The 20,378-nt window shown below is 50.3% G+C and overlaps 1 protein-coding gene across 5 annotated transcripts in view; it reads right to left on the bottom strand.

Moving 5' to 3' along the window:
• Positions 1–2,956: 2,956 nt before the first annotated feature.
• HAS1 (hyaluronan synthase 1) overlaps positions 2,957–20,378 on the bottom strand; it is a 35,164-nt gene continuing 17,742 nt past the window's right edge. For 3 of the 5 annotated variants that reach the window (XM_023182727.1, XM_031934928.1, XM_023182725.2), the window contains 4 exons: positions 9,915–10,622; positions 7,114–7,339; positions 6,403–6,535; positions 2,957–3,954 (listed from right to left, as the gene is read on the bottom strand). In XM_023182727.1, coding sequence (XP_023038495.1) covers positions 3,279–3,954; positions 6,403–6,535; positions 7,114–7,339; positions 9,915–10,526 — 1,647 coding nt within the window. In that variant the 5' untranslated portion in view covers positions 10,527–10,622 and the 3' untranslated portion in view covers positions 2,957–3,278. The remainder of the gene's footprint in view (positions 3,955–6,402; positions 6,536–7,113; positions 7,340–9,914; positions 10,623–20,378) is intronic. The other 2 variants (XM_023182729.1, XM_023182726.2) reach the window with 1 other exon arrangement.

Genomic DNA, 20,378 nt, shown 5'->3' with positions numbered 1-20,378 from the left:
ACAACAGAATCATAGAGGCCTGTGTGAGTATCCTTACCTGTGGATCACTCTGAACTCTTTGTTTATTTGACTAGGAGCCCCTTGAAGGCAAGCTTCTTAATTGTTTCTATACTTGCAAACTAGGCAGAGTGTGTGGCATTCAATAGGTACTTGGTGAATGTTTTGGTGACTGATGAATCAAGGAATGCATGAACGGGAAAAAATTGTTTAGACTTCCATGTGGTAGTGGCTAGTGATGGACAGTTACAGCTCTAGCAGTTTTTGGCCTGAGCAGCTGGGAGGATGAAGTTCTGTTTACTGAGATAGAGCGACTGTTGGAGGAGCAGGTTTCGTGGGGATTAGCAGGGAGGAAGGGGAGAAGATGTTAGGAGGTCTGGATTGAGATGCCTATTAGGCATCCAAGTGGAAATGTCTTGGAGGCAGTTGGATATACAAGCCTGGAATTTAAGGGGGAGGTCTAGCCTGAAGGTCTGTTTGGAAGAGTCCTGTCTCCATGCAAGGAGCATGAATGAAGTATTCAGAGCCATTAACACTGGAGGCACAAGGGAAGTGGGTATAGATGGATAAGAGATGAGGATGAGAGGATCCAGGAAAGAAAACAAGGTGGAAGAAAGCAAGGTAACTGTGGCTTTCTGAAAGCCAAGTAGCTGTGCATGGTGGCTCACGCCTGTAATCCCAGCACTTTTGGGAAGCCGAGGCCAGTGGATCACTTAAGGTCACGAGTTTGAGACCAGCCTGGCCAACATGGTGAAACCTGTCTCTACTAGAGATACAAAAATCAGCTGTATGTGGTGGCACATGGCTGTAGTACCAGCTACTTGGGAGGCTGAGGTAGGAGAATTGCTTGAATCTGGGAGGTAGAGGTTGCAGTGAGCTGAGTTCGCGCCACTGCATTCCAGCCTGGGCGACAGAGCAAGACTCCAACTCAAAAAAGAAAAAAAGGAAGTCAAGTAAAGAAAGTGTTTGAAGGAGGAGTGATCAACTGTGTCAGACACAGCCAAATCATGAAATAAGGCTGAGAATTGGCTATTGGTTTTAGCAAAGTGGATTTCATTGATGAACTTGACAAGAGCAGTTTCTGTGGAGAACTAGGGGAAAGGACGACCATCTGATTGGCCTGGGTTTAAGAGTTAATGGAAATCAACATCATTAGTCATTAGGGCGGTGCAAGTCAAAGCCACAATGAAATGCTACTTCACACCTGCGAGGAAGGCTGTAATTAAAAAAGTCAGGTAATACAAAATGTAGCAAGGGCGTAGAGAAATTAGAACCCTCATACATTGTTGGTGGGAATGTAAATGGTACAGTCCCTGTGCAAAACAGTCCAGCAGTTCCTCAAAAAAATTAAACATAGAATTAACACAGGACCCAGCAATTCCAGTTCTAAGTATATACCCAAGAAAATTAAAAAGCTGTGCCCACACCAAAACTTGCACACGAATGTTCATAGTAGCATCATTCATACAGCCAAGAGGTGGAGACATCCCAAATATCCACCAACTGATAAATGCATAAACACAATGCAATATAGCCATACTGCAGAATATTATTTGGCCATAAAAAAGGAAAGAATCAGTGATACATGCAACAACATGGATGAACCTTGATATGCTAAATGAAAGAAGTCACAAAAAAAGCAGATACTGCAGGGTTCCATTTATGTGAAATAGCCAGAATAGGTAAATCTATAAAGAGAAAGCAGATGAGCAGCTATCCAGGTCTTAGGGGGATAAAGGGGTGAGAAAGGAGAAGTGAGCTGCCAAAGGGGATGGGGTTCCTTTTGTGGGGTGATGAAAATGTTCTAAAATTAGATGATGGTGGTGGCTGTGCAAACCTGTAAACTTACTAAAAACCGTTGGGTTGTACCCTTTTTTTTTTTGAGATGGAGTCTCATTCTGTCACCTAGGCAGGAGTGCAGTGGCATGATCTCACCTCACTGCAACCTCCACCTCCCAGGTTCAAGTGATTGTCCTGCCTTAGCTTCCTGAGTAGCTGGGATTACAGGCACATGCCACCATGCCTGACTAAATTTTTTTGTATTTTTAGTAGAGATGGGGCTTCACCATGTTGGCCATTCTGGTGTCGAACTCGTGACCTCAAGTGATCTGCCCACCTCGGCCTCCCAAAGTGCTGGGATTACAGGCGTGAGCCATGGCGCCCAGCTGAATTGTACACTTTGAACGAGTGAACTCTGTGCGAGAGAAATCGGAGACAAATATGGAGAACTCTCCCAAGGAAATTTGCTATTAACAGAAATAGATATGGAACAGTTGTTTATGGGGAAACTGAGGTCAAGAGAGGGAGTCTTAAAAATGGGAAAAACAATATGTTCGGATGCTGATGGGAAAGGCTCCGAAGGGAAAGGAGAATTGACGGAGGATCAGGTGGAAAGAACTGCTGGAGTGAAGTCTTCGAGCAGACAAAGAGGACATAGGGTCTGGTGCCCTGATGGAAGAGGTTGGCATTGGCTTGGAGCACAGACAGGTCACCCTCAGCAACAGCAAGAAGGTGGAGTGTATGCACACAGGGGCAAGTGAGTGGGAAGACATGGAGATGAGGACTCCAGCAAAAGTTTTCTCTTTTAACCCCTATTTTCTCAGTGAGATAGGAAGTCAGCTGAGAGGCTGGGGGAGGAGGTGCTGGAGGTTTGAAGAGAAAAAGGATGTGTTACCCTTCTGAGTAGAGGGACCAGAGATAAAAGCATCATCTGCAGTACCTGACAGTGTGCGGCAGGTGGCAGGTGCTTCGTAAGAACCCGTGAATGAGTTGAGTCACCCTCACACCAACTCTGCCCCATGGGATTAATAATCCCTGTTTTCAAAAGAGGGAACCCCTGGTTCCAAGGAAGGAGAGTGTCTTGTCCAGGTTCAAACGGCTAGCACCCAGCACTGAGCCCATCGTCCCCAATTCTCAATCATCCAGTCCCCTTAGTTCTCAAAAAAGGAGGCGGCTCAGGGAAAATAAATAAAATTCTTTATTACATCCTGATCACACAGTAGAAACGGAGATTAAATAAGAACGAGGAGAAAGCAGGACCCTTTCCCCTCCGCTCCTCAAATCCCACACCCTGACCAATAAATACCCCTCCCTAGAGACCCGGAAGTCCCAGTCCCAGTATAGTCCAGACTGAAGAATCTTGGGCTGCTGACCCCCTCGTTTTGCAGAGGAGGGAAACTGAGGCCCAGAGAACCACCCAGCAAGCTCGTGGCTCGGGGGCCCTGCAGGTCTCCTCTGGCCTCCCCTGAAGACCCTTGAGGCGGCATCCGCATGGCTGGAACTCACACCTGGACACGGTAGCCCCCGGTCCGCCGCCGGCAAAGCCTCCGCACGCCCACCCAGTACAGCGTCAACATGACCACCCAGTAGCCCACGTAGGCGCCGGCCCCCGCGGCTAAGTGGTAGGCCTCCGCTGCGCGGGAAGGGCCGCTCCAGTCGGCCCTGGCCTCATGTGCCACACTGCGGACCAGGCCCCCAAGCAGCAGCAGCGCCCAGAGCGCCAGGGGCAGCAGAGGGACGTAATTAGCGGCCAGCTTCCGCCGGCCCGAGGTGCCCCAGCCACTCTGGTTCATGGTGACCAGCGCCAGGAACTTGGCAGGCAGGAGGCCACACATGTAGAGGGGCGCGTAGAGCGACAGCAGCACCATACGCAGGCAGCCCCGCAGCCAGGCCGCGAAGGCCGCCTTGGCCAGTGCCACGCCCTGCACGCATAGCAGCACCCACAGCAGCGCCCACGGGCGGCCCGCATAGAACAGACGCAGCACCGTGGCCGCCACGAAGAAGGGGAACAGGCCCGAGACCACCGCCTCGTAGGTCATCCAGGCGTGATGCCGGTGCCACCAGAGCGCGTTGTACAGCCATTCACGGAAGTACGACTTGGACCAGCGAGTCTGCTGACTCAGCCAGCGCAGGAAGGAGGAGGGTGTCTCCGAGTAGCAGCGCGACCTGGAGGTGTACCTGCATGGGAGCGAGGAATAAGGACATCATCGCATGCTCCCTGGGGCCTGGGCAGGATTCTGGAGGCAGAAATGACCACTGTGGATGGCCACGGGGGGCGAGTTTCTTAGCCTCTCGAGGCCTCAGTATTCTCATGTGTAGAATAAGGTTGATAGGCCGGGCGCGGTGACTCAGGCCTGTAATCCCAGCACTTTGGGAGGCTGAGGCATAAGGAGTTCAAGACCAGCCTGAGCAACATAACAAGACCCCATCTCTACTAAATAAACAAATAAATAAATAAGCACCAATGGGCAGAATGCAATGGCTCATGCCTGTAATCCCAGCACTTTGGGAGGCTGAGGTGGGGCGATCACTTGAGGCTAAGAGTTGGAGATCAGCCTAGGCAACATAGTGAGACCCCATCTCTAACAAAAAAAAAAAAAGAAAAAATAGCCAGGTGTGGTGATGTGTGCCTGCAGTCCCAGCTATTTCGCAGGCTGAGATGGGAGAATGACTTGAGCTCAGGAGTTTGAGGCTATGGTGAGCCGTGATCGTGCCCCTGCACTCCAGCCTGAGCCTGGACAACACAGAAAGATGCTATCATTTTTTTTTTTTTTTAAGACGGAGTCTCGTTCTTGTTGCCCAGGCTGGAGTGCAGTGGCACAATCTCAGCTCACTGCAACCTCCGCCTCCTGGGTTCAAGCGATTTTCCTGCCTCAGCCTCCAGAGTAGGTGGGATTACAGGTCCCCGCCACCACGCCCAGCTAATTTTTTGTATTTTCAGTAGAGACGGGGTTTCACTATGTTGGCCAGGCTGGGCTTGAACTCCTGACCTCAGGTGATACACCCGCCTCAGCCTCCCAAAGTGCTGGGATTATAGGCATGAGCCACTGCATCTGGCCTAAGAGTCCATCTAAAAAAAAAAAAAAAGGTTCTCATATGACAGGGATACTGTGAGGATTAAATGAAGATTAAACGCCAAGTGCTTAGAACCAGTAGATAGTATTTGCTCAATCAATGTTAGTTACTACTGTTTTTACTGTGACTAATACCATTACTATTGCTGTTACTAATATCATATTGGTTACTGACACTATTACTAATACTATCACTAACATATTACTAATACTATCATGCTTACTATTACTGGCAGTCCCTATAGTGAGGAGCAAGATGGGCGTGGTCGCTACCCAGGGTAGTCTATGTATTGGAACTTCTCAAGGGAACCATCAGGCCTCCTTCCTGTTTTGTGGCAGACATCGTTAATCAATCCCTGCACAGGTTCCAGCCAAGCCCACACAAGACTAGAATCGTGGGAATTACTTGACAGTGTCCAGTCTCCTTCCCCTGTGTCACTTGGCATCCTCAATGGCCTCCCTGCTTCCGACCTTGCCTTCTGCAGTCTGTACCCAAAACAGCTGCCAGAGGGATCCCATTACAATGTGTCACTTCTCTGCTTAAAACCCTCCCATGGCTCCCTCATCTTAGTCAGAGTCCTTAGACCTATAAGCCTTTCATGAGTTGACCCCTTGTTGACTCTCCATCCTCCTCTCCTAATACTCCCTCAGTTCCATGCTCCAGCCACACTGTTCTCAGCCTTGAGCCCCATCCTACCTCAGGCACTCCACTTAACACTTCACTCCCCACCCCAAAACTTCCTATCCATCCCCCTGCCCGGCATTATTTATCTCCATAACACATATCATGAACATACTGTATGTTCTGCTTATTTACTTCTTGTGGGTCTCCCCTACTGATGTAATCAATTGGTGTCCTGTCTGCCTACTGCTGTATCCCCGCAGCTTAAACATTCTAGGCACCTAGTGAATATTGGTTGAGTGAATTAATGCATGGATTCCCTTGGATTATCCCAAGTTCCCTCTGGGTCTTTCAGTGGACCCGACTTTGCAGAAATCACTCTCCCCTGAACTTCACTTGTTCTAGATCATCCTCCCCTGAGTCTCATGGAATTACTTGTCTTCTCTTGAAGAACTTGCTAGAGTTCAGATGCTCCTCTTCGCTCACTTGATTCTTTCTCCACGGCTCTCTCACTAGTTAGATCCCACTCTATCCATTTGTCTCTTGCCCTTCCTACTTCACTCCCCACTGTGCTACCTTAGTCTCATGGCAGAACCAACTCACCCTAACTCAATTCTCGGTGGAATTCTCTATCCTCACCTTGCCTCTCTTGGTAGAGTTCACTGCATTCCATGGTTCAATGCAAATGCCAGCCTCGTCCCTTATAGTATCTTCCCCTCTCCCCTAATATCTCACTTGGTAGAGTCCATTGGCTCAATGTAAATGGCCCCTCTGCCCATTATGGTATCTTCCTCTCTCCTCTAAAGTCTCACTTGATAGAGTCCATGGTCTGGTGAGTTACTTTGGATTTGGAGAACTCTCAGCATGCACACACGCTGGGATACTCATTGGCTTCCACACATACCCGACCACCTGGTTCCCTCAGCTTACTTGGTAGCATAACCCATGCTGAGCATGCGGTTGGTGAGGTGCCGGTCGTCCCCAAAAGTACAGTGGGTTCCCAGGAACTTCTGGTTGTACCAGGCTTCAAGAAACTGCTGCAAGAGGTTGTTCCTATATAGGCCTGGGTGAGGGGAGGTGTGAAAGAGTGTCAGCCTCTGCTGTCACCAACATCAACTCCAATGCTGTTTCCAGCCCCAACCCCATCTCCAGTTCCAACCCCATCCTCAGTCATCATAATCTCAATCTCAGCACTGTCTCCAATCCCAACTCCAGCCCCAATCCTGTCCTCAACCTCATACCCACTCCAACTTGCCTGTCATTGAACCATACCCACTGTGACTGCAAACCTGCCCATCCCAGTCTCATCACCAATCCCATATCCATTCTCAGCCCCATCCAAAACCCACTGCAACCTCAAACCTGGCTCCAACTCTGTCTTTGACTCCAAGCTTATCCCATCTTTTTCCCCAGGCCCAGCCCCAATCCCCATCCATATCCTTTCTCCAACCTCACTCCCCACACCAAACTCAGCTCGAACCCAAGCAGCATCCTCACCACCAACTTCCAGTTTTATCCCATCCCCAGTTCCTGCCCTGCTGCATCTTTGTCCCCAACCCCAGTCACATCCTCAGCCCCATCCGGCTTCCCTTCTCCCTTTCCACCCCATCCACGGCCCTCCCAATCTCTGCCGCTGCTTACCTAGAGGACCGCTGATGCAGGACACACAGTGGAAGTAGCTCTGACAAGCCCGCTCCACATTGAAGGCTACCCAGTATCGCAGGCTGCTTAGGAAGCTGACCCAGGAGTCCAGAGGGTTAAGGATCCGCACGTCCCCACCAACAGCCCCTACCCGGGGGTCCTCGTCCAGTACCCGCACGAGCTCCAGCAGTGCCATGGGGTCCAACCTTGTGTCCGAGTCACAGACCTGTGAGGTGGAAGGGGACGGGATCAGCACAGACCCCTGCATCGGACTGATGCTTGACAGGAGGGCACCAAGGGGTTCAGTGCATCTGGGGCACTCTGCAACCGATCTGAATGCAATTTGGAGATTTTTTCGTCATTTTCAATGTGCAATCACAGTTTAACATGTACTCCAAGATGCACATCCTTGTATGAACATGAACAGTGAGACATATACCATCTCCTCTGGTGTGTGAGTGAGACCCCGACTTGCTACTAAGCAATAGAATATGGCAGAAGTTATGGGATATAACTGCCACGATCATATTACCTAATATGGAAATGGTGAATAGGTTTTGCAACGTAATTAAGTCCCCAAATCTCTCGACTATAAGTTAATCAAAAGGAGATTATCCTGGGTAGGCCTGACCTAATCAGGAGAACCCTTTAAAAGCAGATCTAGAAGCCAGACAGTCTCCTTGCTGGCCTTGAAGAGGCAAGCTACTGCTACCATGAGTTCTGTGGCTGCAAGAAAATGAATTCTGCCAACGAACAAATACGTAAGCTTGAAAGATAACCTCAAGCCTTAAAAAGGACCCAGCTCCAGCTGATACCCTGATTGCAACCTGGTGATATCCTGAAAAAAAGGACCCAGCTGACCTGTGCTGACTCTTGATTCACAGAAACTATGAGATAATAAATGTGTTTTGTTCAAGTTGCCAAACATATGGTAACTTGTTATGCAGCAATGGAAAACTAATATAAAGTATTGGAATTGCTACACCAGACCGGCTGTGGTGGCTCATGCCTGTAATCCCAGCACTTTGGGAGGCCAAAGTGGGCAGATAACCTGAGGTCAGGAGTTTGAGACCAGCCTAGCCAACATGGTGAAACCGTGTCTCTACAAAAATACAAGAATTAGCTGGGCATAATGGCAGATGCCTGTAATACCAGCTACTGGGGAGGCTGAGGTGGGAGAATCACCTGAACCCGGGAGGCGAAGGTTGCAGTGAGCCGAGATTGAACCATTGCACTCCAGCCTGGGCAACAGAGTGAGACTCCATCTCAAAAGATTGCTACACCAAATGGGATGGATGAATGAGTACATAAATGAAATTAATCTGAATATCGAATACATAGATAGATGGCTGAATGGATGAACAAAAGAATCTCAACACTGAAGGAGGGGAAAGGAAGGAGGGAAGAAGGAAAGAAGAAAGGGAACAAATCTCCACATTTAATAGATAAATGAATGAATAAATGAGCAAATGATCTCCATATTGGATGAATAGATGGGTGTATAAATGAGTGAGTGAAGAAAAGAATTTCTACACTGAATGAAGTAAGGAAGAACTTTTATTTATTTATTTATTTATTTAAGATGGAGTTTTGCTCTTGTTGCCCAGGCTGGAGTGCAATGGTGTGATCTCGGCTCACCACAACTTCCACCCTCCAGGTTCAAATGATTCTCCTGCCTCAGCCTCCCAAGTAGCTGGGATTACAAGCATGCACCACCATGCCCGGCTAATTTTGTATTTTTAGTAGAGACAGGGTTTCTCCATGTTGGTCAGGCTGGTCTTGAACTCCCAACCTCAGATCAGCCTCCCAAAGTGCTGGGATTACAGGCGTGAGCCACCACGCCTGGCCAGGAAGAACTTGATTCTATATTGAATGGATGGAAATGTGGATAATTGGATGGATGCATGAATGAATCTCTATATTGAATGAGTGGATAAATGAATGGAGGAGTGAATGAATGCATGAAATTAAGTATCTGCCTCCAATGGGTGGATAAACAAAGGAAGAAATGACTCTATACTGAATGTATAAATGAATGAAGGAATGAATATTCTCCATATTCGATGGATAGGTGGATGGATGACTGAATGAGTGAGGAAGAGTGTCTACACTGAATGAAGAAAGGAAGGACTTATTTTATTTTTTTAGATGGAGTCTCGCTCTTGTCGCCCAGGCTGGAGTGCAATGGCGCGATCTCGGTTCACTGCAAGCTCCACCTCCCAGGTTCAAGAGATTCTCCTGCCTCGGCCTCCCGAGTAGCTGGGATTACAGGCACTCGCCACCACGCCCAGCTAATTTTTGTATTTTCAGTAGAGACAGGGTTTCACCATATTGGCCAAGCAAGTCTAGCACTCCTGACCTCCGGTGATCCGCCCACCTCAGCCTCCCAAAGTGCCTGGCTAGAAGGACTTAATTTTACATTGAATGGATGGATAACTGAATCATTGGATGAATGGATGAATGAACGAATGAATCTATTGAAGGGATGGATACATGAATGGATGAGTCAAGAAAGAGTAAAATTGTCTCTTCCTGGAATGCGTAGGTGAATGAAGAAAGGAAAGAATGCCTCTACATTGAATGGGTAAATGAATGAATAAATGAACGAATGATCTCCATATTGGATAAAGGGATGGATGGATGGATGGATGAATGAGTGAAGGAAAGAATCTCTCCGCTGCATAGATGAATGAATAAAGAAAGGGAGAGAGTCATTCAAATCTGTACATTGAAGGAAAGGCCCCAGGAAAGTGGGATCCGGGTGTTCGAGTCACGAGTGGGCTGAGGGCGCCTCTACTCACCTGCACGTAGTCCACCGAGTCTCCAAGCGCCTTGAAGGCTGTGTACATGACCTCGCGCTTGCCGCCCCAGCGCTGCGCCACGCACACGCACCTGCGAGTCCTCACCAGCGCCTCCACCGCCAGCCGCCCGGGATCCTCCGCCTCCACCTCCCGGTAGGCTCCGGCGCCCACCGCGCCCACCGCCGCGGGTTCCCAGGGCTGGTGGTAGTTGCCGTCCCACACGTACGTGGCGGGGTCCTCCTCAGCGAAGACCTCGCGGAACATGTCGACCATGTAGAGGTCCTCTGGGCGGTTGCCGTCCACCACCATGAGGACGCGCAGCCGCGCGCGCGGGTACAGCAGGGCGCGGGCGGACACCAGGCACTGGCGCAGGTACGCGGGGTCCTCCTGGTAGGCAGAGATGGTCAGCGCCACGCTGCGCGCGGTGGCTGCATCCAGGTGCCCCCGCGCCGCCGCGCGCCTCGCCGCCGCCGCCACCCGGCGATGCTCCAGGTACGCGAAGAGGCTCTGCGCCAACAGGTGCGCCGAGAGGAAGGCCCCGTAGAGGCCGAAAGCCAGGAGGCCATAGCGATCGGAGGCCAGCGGCACCCCGGCAGCGTAGGCCCAGGTCATGAGGCCCAGGATAAGCAGGGCGAAGGCGATGGTTAGCACCCGTCGGGCCAGGCCGGAGCAGCGGCGGGCTGCGGGAGTGGGCTTGGGCGCGTCCTGCTGGGAGCCAGAGTGGAAAGGAAGGGGCATGAGTCCCGAGGGCCTCCTCTGAGAGAAGATTACAAAATCCCTTCCTTGCTTCCCTCCTTCCTTTCCCCTTCCCCTCCCTTCCCTTCCCTTCCCTTCCTCCCTCTCTCCCTTCCTCCTTCCTTCCTTCTCTTTCTTTCTCTCTCTCTCGCTCTCGCTCTCCCTTTCTCTCTCTCTCCTTTTGTGTGTGTGTGTGTGTGTGTGTGTGTTTTCTTTTGAGACAGGGTCTCATTCCAGCCTAGTGGCACAGTCTGGGCCTACTGCAGCCTCAGTTTCCCAAACAGGCTCAGCCTCCCACCTCAGCCTCCTTAATAGCTGGGACTACAAAGCGTGTGCCACAACTCCTGGCTAATTTTTACATTTTTGGTAGACACGGGGGTCTCCCTACATTACTTAGGCTGGTCTGGAACCCCTGGGCTCAAGTGACATGGCTGCCCCGGCCTCCCTAAGTGCTGGGATTACAGGCATGAGCTACCTCGCGGGACCCAGAATCATTTTCATTAACGAAAATAATTGGGGCAAATAGCTATCTAGGCTTCATGCTGATTAGATTTCGTCTTTTCATTATTATTTATTTATTTTTATAGATAGCGTCTTGCTCTGTCACCCAGGCTGGGGTGCAGTGGCACCATCATCGTTCACTGTAGCTTCTAACTCCTAGGCTCTGGCGATCCTCTCACCTCAGCCTCCCAGGTAGCTAGGACCACAAGGCTGGAGCCACAATGCCTTACTAATTTAAAAAAAAAAAAAAAAAAAAAAATTAGAGGAGGGGTCTCACTATGCTGCCCAGGCCCCAGTCTCCCAAAGTACTATGAATACAGGCATGAGCCACCAAGCCCAGCCTGATTTTGTTCCTTCCAATACAATTTTTTTCCACGTTTTGAAATCTCTTAAATCCGTGAGGATGATTGCATGCGAAGGAGTGTCACAATTTAATTACCAGGGCGTTTCCCTCCTCTTTCTTAGTGGCACATACAATGAGGATTTATCTCCCAATCAAAGGTTTCTTAGGGTTGAGACAGTAATAATAATAACATGTACTAAAAAACCAAAACGCTATGTACCAGTCCCTGCTCTAAGCCTTTAAGATAAACAAATTTATTTTAATCCTTACAACAGCGCTGTAAGGTAGGTACTGTTATTACTATCCCCATTCTACAGATGAGGCAGCTGAGTCACACAGAGGTTCAGCATCCTGCCCAGGGTCATCCCTGGAAAGCAGAGGAGCCTGGATTTGAACCTTAGGAATTGAATCACTAAACCTCAACCTTTAGCCCTCGGGAGAGCCCTGGGGGACAGATAGTGCTCGCTGCCACCATCCAGGTGGCCAAACTGAGGACTGATTGGCCAGGAGTGACTTGCACAGGGTCAGCAGCCTACGGTGGAGGACTCTTCCTTCTGACTTTCCAGAGGCATAGCCTCGTTCTGCTTTTCCACTGCCCAGCTCCCCAGCAGAACAGGTGCCCCAGTAAATGTTGCTGGAAGAGCCCAGAATCAGAGGAAAAAGTACTTTCCATGTGCCAAACACTACTGTACAACAACCTTTATATATATATATAGTTTTTTAAAATTGAGACAGGGGTCCAGACACTGTGGCTCACACCTGTAATCCCAGCAGTTTGGGAGGCCGAGGCAGGTGGATCACCTGAGGTCAGGAGTTCAAGATTAGCCTGGCTAACATGGTGAAACCAAAATACAAAAGTTAGCCAGGCTTGGTGGCGCATGACTGTAGTCCCAGCTACTCAGGAGGCTAAGGCAGGAGAATTGCTTGAACCCCTGAGGTGGAGGTTACAGTGAGCCAAGACGGCGCCACTGCACTTCAGCCTGGGTGACAGTGCAAGACTACATCTCGAAATAATAATAATAATAATAATAATAATAATAATAATAATAATAATAATAATAATAATAGAGACAGGATCTTGCTGTGTTGCTCAGGCTGGTCTTGAACTCCCAGGCTTGAGTGATCCTCCCGCCTTGGCCCCCTAAAGGGCTGGGATTATAGGCGTGAGCTACTGCACCTAGTCTCTACAACAACCTTATAGGGCAGGTACCTCTACTGTCTTCTGTTACAGATGAGGAAACTGAGACACTGAGAGGCAAATACTTTTACCCAAGGTCACTCAGGTAATAAGCAGTATTAGAAATAAAACTCAGGCAGTCTGGCTCTGGCGTCCACTCTACGCTAAACTGCCTCCTCCGCCACCAGTTCCTGCCTCATAGGTTTACTGTGGGTTATTTAAATGCATCATTAAGATATAGCTCTCTGTGTCCAAAACAGGTGTCACCAGCCACATGTATCTACCGAGCACTTGAAATGCAGGCAGTATCACCGAGGAACTGAATTTTAAATTTTATTTTAATTTTAATTCATTTAAATTTTAAAAACTCTTACTTGATTCAGTTACTAGAAAGCTTTTAAATATGTTTGGAACAAGTTGCATCTATGATGCTCCTTTTGTAACTGTATATTTTATAAAATCTAAACACAGATTAGGTATTTCCAATGAAAAGGTAGCATCTAAGTGAGAAGCGCAATAAACACACTGGATTTTGAAGCCCAAGTCTGGGGAAAAGAAAGTAAAATAGCTCATTAACATTTATGTATTGATTACATATTGAAATTATCATATCTCGTACGTAGCAGGGGTCGGCAGGCTAAAACCTGCTACAGCCTGCTGGCTAAGAATTTTTTTTGATATTTTTAGATGGTTTTTAAAAGCCAAAAGAAGAATAATAGTTTGTGGAGCATGAAAAATATGAAATTCAAATTTCAGTGTCCTTAAAGGAAGCTTTATTTGCACACAGCCGCATTCATTGGTTTATACATCATCTGTGGCTGATTCTACATTTACAGCATGGAAGTTGAGTACTTTCAAAAGAGACCAGATGACCCCCAAGAGCCTCAAATATTTAATATTGGGCCCTTTATCAAAAAAAAAAAAAAAAAAAAAAAACAATGTGCTGGCCCCTGACACACTGGGTTAAATAAAAATATATTATTAAAATTAATTTCACCTGTTTGTTTTTACTTTTTGAAATGTGGCCACAAGAACGTTTTATATTAGATATTGTGGTTTTTGTTACATTTCTAGAGGACAAAGCTGAGGTACAACTTTTAAAGTCTCAACATTAAACATTATTCTTTCTTCTGGAATCCCCCTTCTCTCTTCCTTTGCCTCAAACCTGGCCTTGCCTGAGTTCCTAAGGATGGCCCAATTCATGCTAGGGATCCAGAGAGCTGATTCTAGAAACACAGATGAACACACGTGTAGACACACACCCCCACACGTGAACTCACACATGATGAGTGACACACAGAATGAAATTACTCGGGTTCTACAGGATGACCCCACACACCCACTCAGGCCAAATACAGCGATCCCGTGACCCCCACTGACGGCCACACAGGTGAACCTGCAGGCACACACCCCTTGGCAGGAAAAAGCAACACCAGCAAGGGGATGCCCACGTGGCCACAAACACACAGAGCCCCAACTGAGAGTCTGGGGCAATGGGACACACAGGGAAGATTTCAAGAGAAATAGTAGGTGACTGTCAAGCTGATACTGAACCAGATGAAACTGCTGTTCTTCCAAGTTTAGAGTGGCTCAGTATCGGTGATTTCATTTGGTTCAACTTAATAGCTATTGAACGCATGAAACAGAAATCCATTCCCACGTGCCACAGGCAAATCCAACTCTCTTTCTTACTCAGTCTCTTTCACTTGCTCACTGTCTCACTCCCTCTTTCTGCCTCCCAGGGAACCTAGACATACACAAATTTATAGCAAGATACACAGATACAGAAATACGGACATGGCACATCTCACCTACATGTACTTGGGATGGCCGCCCACACAGGGCAATGTATACACAGACCTCCACACTCAGCCTCACATGCTCACTGCCCCCTACACACATATGGTCGCTGTCACGCACATGGATACACACATGAAATCATGCGCACACAGTTCCCCAACACTCGTGGTCACACATATGGCAGTAGTTTCCCCCACATGGCTGTATACACACACACACACACGCACACACACACACACACAACCTGTGTCATCGCAGTGGTCTGGCCGGGCACTCTCTTCTCTCCTGCTTGCTCTCCCAGCCTCTCTGTGGCCAGAGAGCTGCAGGGGGGTCATTTGAAGACCAGCATAGGCGGGGGCGGGAGCAAGTGCTGACGTCAGTCAGGCTAAGCTGGGCCAGGGGCTCTGAGGTCATGGCCCAGCAGCTCCACCCGCTTCCCGCTATTACTCCCACCCCGCTCAGCCAGACGGCCCTCCCTTCCCAGGCCCCCATGTCTACCCGCGCCCCTCCTCTAGTCCTCTCTGCGTGGCTCCCCTCCTCTCCCAGCCTCTCTCCTCTATGTCTTCTTCTCTCTTGCTCCCCACTCTTGTCCCTTGTCTCCCCTGATTTTTCTCTTCCACCTTGCTTGCATTTTGGGGGATCCCCTCATCCCCTATCCCTGTATTTCCCTCCTTCCCTTTCTTTCTCCCCAATCCACTATTTATCCTCATCTCTTTCTTGGTACCCTTATCTCTCTCCCCATTACCACATTTCTCCAAGTTTCTGTCTTTCTCTCCATCCCTTTCTTCCTCTCCACTTCTCTTACCTCCTCTCACCCTCATTTGTTTCTCTTCTTGCTTTAAAGCTCTCCCCACCTCCCCCTTCTCACTTTCCCCAGTCACCCCCGCCCTGCCTCTCCCGCAGCCGCCTCTCCTGTCCCCAGAATCCATCTCTGGGTTGGGGCCCCCAGGGACATGTCTCAGCAACTGGTAGATGGAACGAAACACACACACGTGCGTGCTGTGGGTGTGCCTGTGTGTGCGCTGGCCCAGGGCACGGCTGCCTGGAATCGGAGCTGTGAGTGAACGTCTGTCCATTCGGTGCCTAACTGACGTGGGTCTGCGTGTGTGCACCAGGATCTGGGGCGGAGGGCTGGGGCGCTGGGATTTGTATCCCCAGGGACTCACGGATGAACACAGAGAGCTGTCGGTCAGCTGCCTCTGGGGATCCAGCTGGGGTCTGTCAGGGCTTTCACCCATCAGGGAAACTGAGTCAGAGGAAGGGTGGAAAAGAGATGCAGTACCTGGGGTGCCCAGACCCCAGCCCCTCAGGACCAGAAGATCTGTGATAAATGTCTGTTTCCATGCCCTTCTATGAATTTTTTTTTTTTTTTTTTTTTGAGACGGAGTCTCGCTCTGTCACCCAGGCTGGAGTGCAGTGGCCGGATCTCGGCTCACTGCAAGCTCCGCCTCCCGGGTTTACGCCATTCTCCTGCCTCAGCCTCCCGAGTGGCTGGGACTACGGGTGCCCGCCACCTCGCCCGGCTAGTTTTTTGTATTTTTTTTTAGTAGAGACGGGGTTTCACCGTGTTAGCCAGGATGGTCTCGATCTCCTGACCTCGTGATCCGCCCGTCTCGGCCTCCCAAAGTGCTGGGATTACAGGCTTGAGCCACCGCGCCCGGCCCCTTTCTATGAATTTTTTAAAAATTATCTGTATCTAATTCTGTTCTTCTCTCTCCTCCTCTTACTGTGAACTATTGATGTCTCACTTTCTGCCTTGGTAGCTGCCTCGTTCTTTTCTCCCTGCCTATGACTCCGATGACCTTTGGTGTCTGGCAGGGTCCAGCTCCAGGACAGGCTGAAAGACACGGAGCAGCAGAGAGAAATTCCCCGGTGCTTCTCTCTCTGTGTCTGCCTCTCCCCGAGTCTCTGTTGTTTTGTATCTGTCTCCCCCTCTCTGTTTCTCAGTCCATCTATCTGGGTCTCTGCCTCTGTGTATTCCTGTCTGTTTCTCCTCCTCAGCCCCCCTCACAACCATTCTCTCTCTGTTTTCACCTGGGAGTGTCTGTCCCTTTGCATTTCTGAAGTCTCCCTGACTTTCCTCTTGTGTGGCTCTCCCTCTTTCTGAGTGACTTTCTCACTGTGTGTCCGTGTGTGTCTCTTTCTCTCTGTCTCTCTTTCTCCCTCTAACTCCCTCTCTATCTCCGTCTCTATCCTCCTTCCATCTCTCTGCATCCCCATCTCTTCTCTCTCTCTCTTTTTTTTTTTTTTTTTTTTTTGGAGATGGAGCCTCACTCTCACTCTGTCATCCAGGCGGGAGCGCAGGGGCATGATCTCGGCTCACTGCAACCTCCACCTCCCGTGTTTAAGCTATTCTCCTTCCTCAGTCTCCCGAGTAGCTCGAACTACAAGCGTGCACCACCACACCCGGCTAATTTTCTTGTGTTTTTAGTAAAGATGGGGTTTCACTATATTGGCCAGGCTGGTCTCGAACTCCTGACCTCAGGTGATCCATCTGCCTTGGCCTTCCAAAGTGTTGGGATTACCGGGGTGAGCCACCGCACCTATCTCTTTGTGAGGCTCTATCTCTGTGTGTGTTTCTCTCTCTCTCTTTCTCTCATTCACTGTTTCTCTCCATTTCTCTGTTTCTACATCTTTGTCTCTCCCTGCAGTTCCATCTCTTCCAGCCTGTGCGGGAGCTGTCCCCTGCCAGACACCAAATCCGCACACCCTGGGGTTTTCCCGAGAAGGATGCGCCAGGCCAAGCCTCTGCGTGGGCCTGGCTGTCAGCGAGAAGGTGCATTCCCAAGGACCCCGAACGCCCCGCCCACCCACCAGGGCGGGCCGGGCTGTGTCTGACGCTGTTGCTGGGAGCTGGGCCGCCTGGTGTCTGGCTGTGCCAGGGTGATGGATCCTCAGATGATCTGAGGCCAGCCCAGAGCAGAAGGGGAGGGTGAGTCCTCCGCCCAGTGGGAGGGGACAGCACAGGCCCCTCCCCAGAAGTGGGGCGTTTGGCTGCCCAGCCCCCACCCCGCCCTGCTCGGGTGGAGCAGCTGTATAAAACCAGATGTTTCTAAAACCAGAGTGCGGATGAGGAAGGATAACCAGGGCTTTAATTCTCAAAGGTTCCCTCCTCTGAGACCCAAGAGTCCAGGTTCCCAGTCTCCCCGCTTCCTTCAGACCCAGGGGTCCAGACCCCAGCCCCTCCTCCCTCAGACCCAGGAGTCCAGGCCCCCAGCCCCTCCTCCCTGAGACCCAGGAGTCCAGACCCCCAGACCCTCCTGCCTCAGACCCAGGAGTCCAGGCCCCCAGCCCCTCCTCCCTGAGACCCAGAAGTCTAGACCCCTAGCCCCCACTCCCTCAGACCCAGGAGTCCAGGCCCCCGACCCCTCCTCCCTCGGACCCAGGAGTCCAGGCCCTCAGCCCCTCCTCCCTCCGACCCAGGAGTCCAGGCCCCAGTCCCTCCTGCCTCAGACCCAGGAGTCTCAACTCCCAGCTTCCTTCTCCCTTGGATCTACATGTCCAGCCCCCAGAATTTCTTGCAGAAAGAGATGACCAAGGCTGGAAGCAGCCCAGACAAGTGCTGAAAGACAGGGAGCAGTGAAGCTGGAAACTCCCACAGGAGGCCGGGGCTGGTGGTCGAGAGACAGGTAGGGACCCCACACCCCTCACTAACACCCATGGCTCCTGGAAACCCCCACTCCTGTGGTGGCTGCTCTCCAGTTCCTGCCCTGGGTCCACAGTGGCCTTCCCAGCATTCCAGCCATCATCAGGAAACCTCAGGGTACAGCTTACAGAATACCTGGACAGAAGGAGCACAGGGTGGGAGAGGTAAGGCAAAAATGGAGCAAAGGCAGAAGCGAGAACATTCATTCATTTTAGGGACATCTCCTGAGCCCTGGTGGACGGGGCTGGGTTGGGCGATGCCGGGCACACAGAGATGACTCAGCCCTGGGCCCTGCCCTTGGGGAGATGCCAATCTGGTGGAGAAGACAGCTGTGTAAACAGAGGGCCACAAAACAGTGCAAGGATGCACCAACCCAGCCCAAGAGTCAGGGAGGGCTTCCTGGAGGAGGTGATGCAGGCTGATGAAGAGTTAGCCATGGTCAGGGTGGGGGTGGAAGGTGGGGCTAGAAAGGGGCATCCAAGGCAAGAAATGGTATGACCAGTCAAAAAAGTACAGGCAGATTGATGCTGTGAAGCACAGTGGGTGAAACAAGGGTGTAGGGGGTTGAGGGTCCCTAGTGAGGTCCACCCATTTGGGTTTAAAAAAATTTTTTGGCCAGGCACAGTGGCTCATGCCTGTAACCCCAGCACTTTGGGAGGCCAAGGCAGGCAGATCACTTGAGGTCAGGAGTTTGAGACCAGCCTGTCCCAAATGGTGAAACCCCATCTATACTAAAAATACAAAAATTAGTCGGGTGTGGTGGCGTGCACCTGTAATCCCAGCTACTTAGGAGACTGAGGTGTGCGAGTCACTTGAACGGGAGGCAGAGGTTGTAGTGAGCCAATATTGCACCACTGCACTCCGGCCTCCTGTCTCAAAAAAATTTTTTTTAAACTAAGTAACAATTATACATATTTATGATATACAGCATGACATTTGCTATATATATAAGCCATTGTGAAATGGCTAAGTCAAGCTATTTAAAGCATGCAACATGTTGGGTTTTGAATGCAGGAGTCAGAGGCTAGGACTGCTCTGGTGGCACTGGGGAGCCATGGAAGGGCTGTGAGCAAGGGAGGGGCAGGATCAGCTCTTGGTCTGAGCAAGGGCTAAACTGGAGGGAGAGACAGGGGCTCTGGGCCAGGATGAGTCGCTGGGTGGTGGGGTTGCATCAGAGATCCCTGGGGCTTTTCCAGGGTAGAGAGGAAGTGTGAGTAAGGTTGGGCAGAGGTGCAGGACCCCAAGGATCCAGGACCAAGAAGACTGGGAGATGGACACAGACATGGCAGGCTAACTTGCCAAACCCCTAACCTCAGCTAGTTCTGGTTACAGTTGCTCTTCCCTTTGCTCCATCTCAGGCAGGTACCTCCTGGGGAACCAGTGAGGGCAAGGGGCACCCTGGGCAGTAACCTGAAGAGATCCTTGTTTTATTAAATGCTTGAATCCAGGTAGATGGTTTCTTTGCTAGGTGTCCTGGGTTGGGAAGGGAAATGCACATTGCGGGGATCTAGATAACTAGAGACGGAGGAGAAAAGGAGGTCGGGAGAGGGAGGAAAGAGAAGCTGGCTTCCGCGACCATCTATGCAACAGCGAGACCTGCCCTACCCCTGGATTCCTGACCCCCTTCACTCTCCTCTGCTTTCTCTTTTTCTTTTTCCCCATAGCATTGATCCCCTTCCTATATAACGTGTAACTTGCATAAGGTACGTTTAGTATCGTTTTTGTACAATGTGTGTCTTCCTGGTTCGAATGCAAGCTCTAGACAGGCAGCTGTCTTTATCTGGTTTGTTCACGGCTCATTCCTCAGAGACTGGACCTGTGTCTAGTACTTGGTAGGTGCTCAACAAATATGCGTTGAACAAATGTGTGAGGTCAGGATAGAAAGTCAGATTGGTAGATGGAGAGGGGAAAGAAAAAGGAGAGCAGCCGGGCACGGTGGCTCACGCCTGTAATCCCAGCACTTTGGGAGGCCAAGGCAGGTGGATCACTTGAGGTCAGGAGTTCGAGACTAGCCTGGCCAACATGGTGAAGCCCCGCCTCTACTAAAAATACAGAAATTAGCCAGGCGTGGTGGTGCACGTCTGTAATCCCAGCTACTCAGGAGGCTGAGGCAGGAGAATCGCTTGAACCCAGGAGGTGGAGTTTGCAGTGAGCCGAGATCATGCCACTGCACTCCAGCCTAGGCAACAAAGTGACTCTGTCTGGGGAAAAAAAAATGGAGAGGAAGGAAGGAGGGGAAGGAGAGATGAGGGAAGAAGGAGG

This window comes from Piliocolobus tephrosceles, chromosome 21, assembly GCF_002776525.5.
Source record: "Piliocolobus tephrosceles isolate RC106 chromosome 21, ASM277652v3, whole genome shotgun sequence".
Lineage (NCBI taxonomy): Eukaryota > Metazoa > Chordata > Mammalia > Primates > Cercopithecidae > Piliocolobus > Piliocolobus tephrosceles.
Note: the sequence above shows the minus strand (reverse complement) of the source record. Positions and strands in the feature narration are given on the sequence as shown.